This window comes from Rhinolophus hipposideros, assembly GCF_964194185.1.
Source record: "Rhinolophus hipposideros genome assembly, chromosome: 11".
Taxonomy (NCBI): Eukaryota; Metazoa; Chordata; class Mammalia; order Chiroptera; family Rhinolophidae; genus Rhinolophus; species Rhinolophus hipposideros.
In genome coordinates, this window is record NC_138057.1 from 18,259,779 (window position 1) to 18,269,752 (window position 9,974).

Consider the following 9,974-nt stretch of genomic DNA (forward strand, 5'->3'; position numbering starts at 1 on the left):
TATAAATATGATAGATACTAGAAGAACTGGAATAAATAAATAAATAAATAAATAAATAAATAAACAAGCATAACACAGTCACCTCTTAGGGACAGATGACACTGGAGCTGAATTTTTTAACACAGTCTAACCTAATGCTCTGACAAAATATTTGCTGAATTAAATACAATCAACTCTGTGACTGAAGCAGAAAGAAGAGCCCTTTGAAATGACCACACACATGTGCAGGATGACGTGGCTCAGTCACGGGGAGAACCATTTCAAGGCGAGCCCGGGTCTCCATCCTTCTTTCCTAACCCTTCTTGCAAGCTTGCTGATGAAGAGAAGGAGCTCAGGATTTCCTCTCTGACAACCTCCCAGGCACAGTCACTGTATTTCTTCTGTTTCAGGTAGAGACGGATGCCCATGAAGTACCTCTTCACGGCCAGTGTCGGGTCCTTCCCAGCGGCAGAGTCTGCCTGTCCCATCTCCTGCACCAAACAGGGTTCCAGGTCTTCCAGCTGCCGATGGAGTCCAGTGAGGAGCTTGTCCAGCAGGGTTGTGTTCCAGGCAGCAGAGGACTGCTTTGTGAGGAAGACTCTAGAGGTCTGCCCGAGCATCTCGTAAAGGACAGAGGTGGCCTGAGTCTTCTGGACCTGGCTGCCATTCACTGCCTGCTGGGGGAATCGGAAGTCTTTTCTGTCATCCAGACACAGGGAAGGAGAGATTCTCCTCATTTGTTCCAGGAGCACGAGGTTCTCATTGCTGACCAGAGCATGGTTCAGAGTCAGCTTGCAGCCCAGAGACCCACCGTGGCCATGGCTGAACACCACCAGGGCCGAAAGGAGAGAGAGCATGAGGGCCATGGAGAAATGTGGGTGCTGCTGCTGGCCTGGCTCAGCTGAGCGTGGGATGAACCTTGGCTTCTAGGTCCTCTGATGACATTCTTTCTGAGCATGGCCATTAAATAGGGAACACAATCATTTTCATTTTCTAAACATTTTCCTGCACTTTCACTTGCCTTTTTTGTTTTCATTCATGTCTAACAAGATATCAGTCAACACTATTAATTTTGCAATGGAAATTTAAGTTTCCCAGTAAACTTCAAATGTGCCAGTTAAAATGGATATTATCAATCAAATGAGAAACATTTTTGTCCAAAAGCAAATACTGTTATGTAGGCATATACTACTCGATCACATGCACATACTCATGTACGTTTTTAATATATAAATACTGCTTTCTCAGTGTTAGAAACAAAATATGGCCTTGAATCTGGTCAACATTTTTACCTCCTTACTTTATTTACAGAGGGAGACAGGCTTCCTCAGCCCCGTGGATTTGTGTATTTTGTTAGGTACTTACCACACTGTGTATAGGAAATAAGCTCTTCAGCACCCATGACTGGGATTTGTTTACTATTTTCTTCACAGCCGAGACTGGTGATCATGAGTGAGTAAGTTTCTGGGATGTTTCTCTTCCTGCTAGAACACATTCATGCAGGTCTATGTGGTTGCGCTTCACTGGGGCCACAAGGTCACGACTAACAGAGACATTGCCCTTTCTTTCCACCATTTTGTAACGGGTCTATTGGCTCCTCAGGTCGTGCCAATACTTGCAGCAGGAATTCTGGTTCTTTTCTGGTGCACGTAGGTTGGCGATTCTAATACCAAGATAATTTTGTTTTCCCAGCAGCACCTCACTCACAAAGGAGGTATCACCTCTAGAAACCCTTTCCCTCTGAAGTGACAGAGAGTCCACAACCCAAACTCTCCTGACTCACTCCCTGAGTGCAAGCTGACCACATCCTGAGGATTTTAGGATTCCCCTGCTGTGGAGAGATTGTGTCTTTGTTGGCAAAATAAGGAATTTTCTAGGTTCCTGGACTTTCCCACTGGAAGTGTATTGAGGACCCTCATTCTCACCGGTAACCTCCTGACCCATGTTCCCAGGTATCAGGAGTAAAACCATCTCTCAGTGCTGATACCAAAGTTTATTTTTTTTAAGTAAGTGGAAGAAACAGTTATCCAATTGTAATCATTTAACCCTTAGTAGGCAAATAATTTTTATATTTCCAGTATGACTTTTAGTGTTCGATTATCTTACTTCGATTATTGTACACTCATTATGTTCAAAATTTGTGAGCTGGTCACAGGAGATCGGATGATGATGTCTCTCAGCAGAAACTTATGGCTAGAAACTAGTGAACTTCAATTGTTCATTCAGTCTGCATATTTTAGTTGGGCTTCTTTGTTCATCCTTCTCTGTCTCATGTGAGGAGGGCAATGAGCCCAGGCTATTATGTCAGGGAGACAAAGCTTTTTTTCCTTATTTGTGCTATTTCATTTTAAATTCAAAAGACAACAATAACAAGAATCTTAATATCTTATTTTTTTGGCAGAGTGGTTTACAGGAGGTGTAGTCTGTCTCGCTCCCCTGGTACAATTTCTGTTTCATCCTGTGGTTAAACCAACAAAGGAAAGTAAAAGAAGGGCAACAGGGCTTCACTGTGTTCTCTATAATGTTCAAGACTTCAGATTTTGTGTTTCTCATTTCAACTTGCCCAAAAAGAAAAACTTGACAGTTGCTTGTGGGCAAAAATAAAACAAATATAATTCTGAATGTCATAAAAGTGCAAGAAGGGAAGTGACTCTTTGGGTGACAAAATGACGAAGTGTAAGTTAGCAAAATTCAGGGTAGCCAAGTTGGGACCTGATCTGTGGCAGCAGAAGGAGGGAAGCCAGTGTTGAATGACACAGAATCAGGACATGGCTGCTCTGCCAGAGGCTCACAGAACGGTACCTCCTGGATCACTGACCAGCCTTCGGGTTGCAAGACCAGCCACTTCATTTTTCTTCAGTTGAGGCCACATGTGATGAGCTCTGAGGAGAAAAAGGAGGAATCACACCAACCAACTCTCAAGGGACTGACCCCCTGAACTTCAGTTGCTAGAACACTAACCCTCTCGGGCAGGATTTTGAATATGAACCCTTGCTTGAGCTCTTTCTCTGCCTAAGAAATTCACTCAGGAAATTAAAAGGTTGACGAGAAATCTAGAATTAAGAGAAAGGGAATTAAGAAAAGATTCAGCTCTTAATCTGGATAACAATAATGATGATGGTATTTTAAATGATAACACCGAAAGGCTAACTAACATTGCAAGCTAACTATGGACTGGCCCCTGTTCTAAGAACTTTGAGATTAACTCGATCTTCTCAATAAAGCTTTTTGAATTGCACTCATTTATGAATATGTTTGGAGAGAAATTTAAATCTGGAGGGATGAATTTTTCTGAAGATACCGAAAGTCAAGGTCAAAGCCTTAAGGAGATTTGAAATAATGACTTGTCTAGAAGGGTCTATTAAAGAATTGATGGACAGAAATGGGCATGGGATTTGTGAGCCAAGGAGAGACCATGGCATGAAATCAAAAGAGCAGGGAAGGTGAAGTGATAAAGGATTTCCAGCTCCACTTCAAATGCCAAAGATTTGGTGTCTTTTGTATGTCTACGGGTGTGGTATATGAGTCAACTGGACTGCCTGACTTTACATTCTAAGGAAAAGTAGACAAAATTCCTTTTAAATAGTTATAAGGGAGTAGATTTTTCTGTCAACTGAAACAGAAGTTTGCAGCTGGCACTGGAGTAACGCGCGTCCCTTCCCATGCTCAGCACGCTGCTGTGCTATGAGAGCAAAGGGTGCTGGGGACCCTGCTGTTGGCCATGTCTCCGTGGGAGAACTCTGTGCTCTTCTCCCCTCTGAACTGGAATGACCCGGAGAAACAGCTGACTCAGTGCTGCCCATTCCATTGGATTGTTCCTCCTCCTGAGGACGTGCCTGCTGCAGTCCACGCTTTAAACGTCTCTGTTCTCCTTCCACGCGCTGGAGCTGCTGCTGACTTTCAACTCCTTCACGTTTCTACACGTGCACTGTGGTTTTGGGAGCAAATGTGAGTCCCGCGCGGTGCAGCGTCCTCGTGGTGGAATCAGAGGTGGAACTGCCTACCAGAGACCCGAATGATTGCCTGGATTCTTTCCCAAGTCGTGGGTATAGACGGGTGGGCCGAGTTCCGTGTCTTTCCTGCGTTTCTGTGCGCGACTGGACGGACATCAGGGGGACCTGGACCTCTGCAGCGGGGGCATCAGCTGGAAGGGACGGTGGAGGCGGGCCGTGTTCACAACCTTCTTGGGAGGCTGGATCACTTCCAGCTTCCAGCTGGGGCTGCACGGGGATCACCACATCCCATCCTAGGCACTGGGCGTCCCTTCTCTTGCCTGGGGGTGTAAAGACCCGCTCAGCTTCTGGACCCCTACCTGGCCTGCGGGCTGCGCAGCGCTCACTCCCCCTTCCCCAGCCCTCGGACCCTGCAGCTTGGTCCTCCATCATTTTAGAATATTTAGTAACTCTGGGATGTGAAACAGGACAGGGCTATAGAGATTTTCAGGGCACGGTGACAGTATGAAAACAAACGTTTTACACTCGAATAGTAGTATAATGGAAATAACAACTACCACAAAAAATTAAAGCTGCAGTAAAAAAAGAAAAATCGGCAACCAAGAGTGGAAGGAATCATACATATCATTGAAAGGTGTAAGGCAATCACAAAGTCAGAGCCAGGTGAATCCAAAAAATGTCCTTGTAGTCCTGGAAGGTCCCCAACAAAAGGTGGAGGAATAAAGAAAACCAAGAACAAACATCGTTTAACATGTGAATTAGAGCCCTTTAACCCATCAATTGGAGAGGAGCAACTTGGCGGGCTGTCGTTTGGCAACAATTATACTCTCTGACACTCCTTTCTTTAAGTTGTACTCTCTTACTACTGAGTCAAGGTGGAAGGGAAGCAAGTGGAGTCAGTACTCAAAGTGACAATGAGACTTTTCCTTTCATTATAATAAAGTCAAGCGGCATGATCTGATAGTGGGAATGAATTTGAAAAACTTCCAACTTACTTTTAAGAAAGTGTTCACACACCTTCCAAAAGCAGATAGTTCCCCAGTTCCTAGCTTCTGCACACCCACACTGGCAGGCTCTAAGTTCCAGGTGGCCTGAAAGGACAGCAAAGGAGTGATGATTCAGGAGGCGTTGCCAGCTGAAGCATGCAGGCCAGAAACATGTTCTGACCATTTCTGTGCAGGTAGCTGCCCATTGTACAAAGAGGGTGTTCCCTGCCTGCAGCTGGGGGAATTCTCCCTCTCCAAGATACAACAGCTAAGGAAGTGGACTTAGTCAAATATTGGGGTGGGATTTTTCCAGGACAGAGCCTCTTTGTAGCTCTGAAGAAGTAGGTGAGGATCAGACTCTTTTGCATGGAACAGAAAGAAGCCTGCTGTCTTCTGACTTTGGTGATAGTCGTTGTCCCTCTTGGCCAATAGGTGGCGAGCTTCCTCTGTAAATGCTTTAATCATTCCCGGGTAAAATCGACCAGACTTTCTAGTTCCTTTCAGCTACAGCTACAATTGCATCATTGTAACGTGGACATTCACAGTTCCGAAGATATTCATCTGAAGGAGAAAAATAGTCCGCTATATAGCAGTTGTTTCTGAAACACCTAGAACTCTCATTCAACTTTTGCTTTTAATTGGTGGCTTTATACTCTAAAGGGAAATAAAATGAATGACCCGAAACCACAAAGGGGGAGGAAACAGCTGTTTGGGGGGGGGGGGCAGCGCAGCTGAAGAAGGAGTAAGTGAGGAGAGCACGCTGGGAATTTCTACACTGGAGAAAAAGGAAGTGATTCTGATATGGGAACAGGGCAAGGGAATTCAGAAAAGCAAGGAAGGAAGAGAGAAGAGTGCCACGTATTATTACACGTAACATATAAGATCCATTCCTGCCTAGAGACGAACTTCTCTTCCACTTATTTATGCAAGCCGCCATTTCCTTACTGTACATACTTATCTTTGATGTGAGTAGTGACTATACTTTAGTCTTCGTAACACTTTCCAGAATTCTGTTTTTTACACTGTCATGTTTTTGCAGGTAGTTATTGAGAGATGGGAGAGTTCAATATTCTGATACTGGAGTAGGACAATTAAGTCGCGAACTCATCCTAGATAAAGTGCTGCATACCTCACTGCTGAGTATCAGTAGGGTCACGTTCCAAGTACTCCCCTTGGGAAGCTCTGCACCGATTCCAGTGCCTAGTCCACCCTTTAAAGCAATTTAGGAACTCTTTCTCTGGAATGGCCATCAGAGCTGTTGTCGTATTACCCTTGATGTCCTGAGTGTTATCAAAATCTCTTCCTTTCAATATTTTCTTTATCTTTGGATAAAGAAAGAAGTCACTGGGGGCCAGATGAAGTGGGTAGAGAGGGTGTTCCAATACAGTTTTTTGTTGACTGGCTAAAAACTCCCTGACAGACAATGCCGTGTGAGCTGGTGCATTGTCCTTACTCAAGAACCATGAATTGTTTGGGAAAAGCTCAGGTCGTCTAACTTTGTCACACAACCTTTTTCAGCTCTTCTAAATAGTAAACTCGGTTAACTGTTTGTTCAGTTGGTACAAATTCATAATGAATAGCCCACTGATGTTAAAAAAAGGTTAGCAACATTGTTGCAATAAATTTGCATATTTAATTGTCAGACCTTTGTATATCTGCATTTAAAAAATGAGAAAATATTTACCATATTTAAGCCTTAACACTGTGAACACGTTTGAAGATGTTTTAGTTTGTTTCATGTTCACAATAACTCTATTAATATTTCCACCTTAATTTACATTTGAGGAAGATGATGCTCAAAGACTTCTGAATTCCCCAGGATCACACATAATTGCTGGCAGAATATGATTCAATACTGAATCCTATATTGCATATTTCAGGCAATTAAAAGTTCATATTTTAAAATTCCTTTCAGTAAAAGGCCGACCTCCCAATATAAGAAAGAATTCAGCCAACAGACTGCGTTTGGACTCAGAAATCCAAGCCTTCCTAAGGTATCCAACATGTTGGTCATCTTCTAGAAAACCCTGACCAATACTCTGGGAAGCCAAGTGTTCCCAATCATTGTGCATCATCGAAATTACTCCATCCTCCAGAGGGGAGAACAAAACTGCACAGGACAGAAATATGTTGAAATTTAACTACAGCCCTAGCCAATCCCAAGTTGGAAAGCAGCAAATCCAAACGTTGAGCATGTTACCTCAGGAAAAGATGGCTGACCCCTCCACAGTCGCAGGCGCTCCCTGCTAACTTAGCAATCACACATACTTCCTGGTGAAATACCTCAGGGAAGATATTGTGCTCATCACAGAAATTCCTCTTAACATATACCACAATTGATACATTTGAATAAATAAAATGTCACTAGCTCACAGGAACAATGACACTATTCATTCACAATCCTTAGCTTCTCCATTTTGCTACCTATGCAGAGGTTTTACCACTGAGTGAAAGACATTTCAAGATCGTTTTTTCAAGATGACAATGAGAACATTTCTCTATTTCATAACAGTTGAAGTCTGATATTAAGAATAAATCTGTGAAACTAATGTTGTACTATTGAGAGTTGTATGATCAATGTTTCAAGAGATTTTCCTGATTAGCACTGAGTTACATTCCCAGATTGGCAGCTCTACCTGCCCCCAGAGTCCTGTAGTGTGTGGAAGGGTGATTCACAGGGAGGCTCTGGTCTGCACAGTAGGTTGTAGGCAGGGAACACACCTTTCTCTGTCCCTTTAACTGCCCAGTTCAAAAAGTCCAGCCAGCCTGGAACCAGACACTCACACTCTTTCTCTTTGTAATAGACACAGGGTAAGAAGGCCTGGAACCAGACACTCACACTCTTTCTCTTTGTAATAGACACAGGGTAAGAAGGCAACAGGCAGGCTCATGACGGCATTAGAATGTATCGTTACCAAGAAGTAGCCGTGTTTTGTAGCATGAAGGGACATCCCCAGGAAGTGGTAGGATCTGCCTAGATCAGACGCCTGCCCCCCATTCTTGGTCTCTGCACTTATTCCACTTGGTCACCAGGGAGCTGTTTCTCCTGAGAGGCGTTTCCTTTGCCCACCCACAGGCTGGATCCACTTTCTTTTTTCTTCTAGCTACAGCGACTATTACATCACACTCAACACATTAAGGAAAGCCTCTCATGCAGATATTTCTGCAAATCTGGAAATGTGATGCACTTTTGCTTTTTACTTGTAATGTTCTGCTCTTTAGGGAAATTTTTAAGCTGAAACCACAATGGAACAGAAAGCAGTTGTGTGAATGGGCTGAGAGATAAAGAGTGAATGACAAAGAGCCTGGGGCTTTCTACCCTGGAGAGGAAGGAAACTGTTGTGCTATGGGAGTGTATCCATTATAGAGCCATTAACTATCCTGCTGCTCTGCCATTTAGCTAGATATTTATTTCCCTGTCTCAGATATTAGTACAAGCCACCATTTCATCACTGAAAAAGTAAGACACTTCTGTGAAATGAGGAACGATCATTTTTCAGCCTTCTCCAGAATTCATGACAGAATTCTGTTTTTTTCGGCTGCCTCTTTTTAGGTCAGTTACTGAAAAGTAGGATACTACAGGTCCTAAGAATTTGATAGAAAGAGACACATTATATAAGTATATGCTGGTGAGAGAATTCATTTTTTTCCTTCTCAATACAGCATTAAACATAACATTAATTTTGACCGTTACTTTTAGGTTCCTTTCCCCACAAGAATCAAAGATACAAGAGAGCAGGAACCTTATTCATTCTGTTCGCCTCTGTAAACACAACCTGATATAGAGAAAGTCAACAATTACCCAGAATTTTAATATAATATGAAGAGTAAGTGATTTGTGCGATCCATTCTTTAAACCAAGTTGCACGGTCAGGCTTCATGTTTCTTTTAAAAATAAACATACAAGAAGTTTACTATGGTAAAATTATAATAAACAAAGAAAATCACAAATGTAAAGAACTAAACAGAAAGAACATATTTTATTGTATCCCCACAATGTAAAGATGTATGTGCAAGATACTATATGAAAAAATTATTACGAATAAATAAATATTAAAATCGATAAACAGATCCATCAGCATGGGCATCTCTAAGTGACTAGTGCCTGTAAAGTTGAACATCATGTTACCTAAAACTCCTGAAAATCTTTGACAAATTGGTTGCATGTATGTCATCATTACAACACAAGATAATAGACAGTCTTTGCCATGACAAACATGAGGAAGTGTGATATTATTGCTCAGTGAGAATCATCTCCATGTTGAACCAGGTGTCATTCATCATTCCTTCATCTTCCCCACGAGTTCACTGGTAAGAGAAGGACCTCATGATTTCTGTTCTGACAATCTCCCAGGCACAAGGGCTGTATTTCTTCTCTTGCAGATAGAGGGTGATTCTCTGGAAGTATTTCCTCACGGCCAGAACGGAGTCCTCATTCACCAGGTGAGGCCCTTCCACACCCACCTCCTGCGTCACGCAGGCTTCCAGGTCATTCAGCTGCTGATAAAGCCCAGTGCAGAATTTGTCTAGGAGGGTCTTGTCCCAAGCAGCAAAGGAGCCCTCTATTCTGAAGAGGTCAAAAGTCTGCTGGGTCATCTCAAGGATGATAGAGAAGGCTTGAGCTTTCTGGAACTGGTTGCCACCAAACGCCTCCCGGGGGAATCCAAAGTCATGTCTGTCCTTCAGGCAGGAGAAAGGGGACATTCTCCTCATGTGTGCCAGGAGCATCAAGGTCCTCCTGTTAAGCAGGCTGTGGTTCTGAGGCAGGTCACAGCTCAGAGAGCAGCTGGAGTGGCAGCTGAGCACCAGCAGGGCCAGCAGAAAGGAGAAGGGCAGGGCCATTGGGGGCTGTCAGATGCTGCTGGCCTGGCTGAGCCCGGGGACTGCGCACCTTGTCTCCAGGCTCTGAAGTCCTTCCTTTGTGCATGTGTCTTATGTAGGGGACATACGAATTTCCAATTTCTGAATGTCCCCTTTCTACTCTGCTTTTGTTTTCCTTGATGCACTTTCTACACGGCTTAGATCAGTGCCATGCAAACTTTTATTTTTCATATTA

At 43.4% G+C, this 9,974-nt stretch overlaps 2 protein-coding genes across 2 annotated transcripts; both read right to left on the reverse strand.

Moving 5' to 3' along the window:
- Positions 1-260: 260 nt before the first annotated feature.
- Positions 261-874, reverse strand: LOC308505308 (interferon omega-2-like; the record flags this gene model as incomplete). The annotated part of the gene is made up of 1 exon (XM_081067332.1): positions 261-874. The coding sequence occupies exon 1, from the start codon at positions 843-845 to the stop codon at positions 261-263; it is 585 nt and encodes a 194-aa protein (XP_080923458.1). The 5' UTR covers positions 846-874.
- An 8,349-nt stretch (positions 875-9,223) lies between these two features.
- On the reverse strand, positions 9,224-9,760 carry LOC308505091 (interferon alpha-5-like; the record flags this gene model as incomplete). Its single annotated transcript, XM_081066742.1, has 1 exon — positions 9,224-9,760. One exon carries the CDS (start codon positions 9,758-9,760, stop codon positions 9,224-9,226), a length of 537 nt encoding a protein of 178 aa, XP_080922868.1.
- Positions 9,761-9,974: the final 214 nt, after the last annotated feature.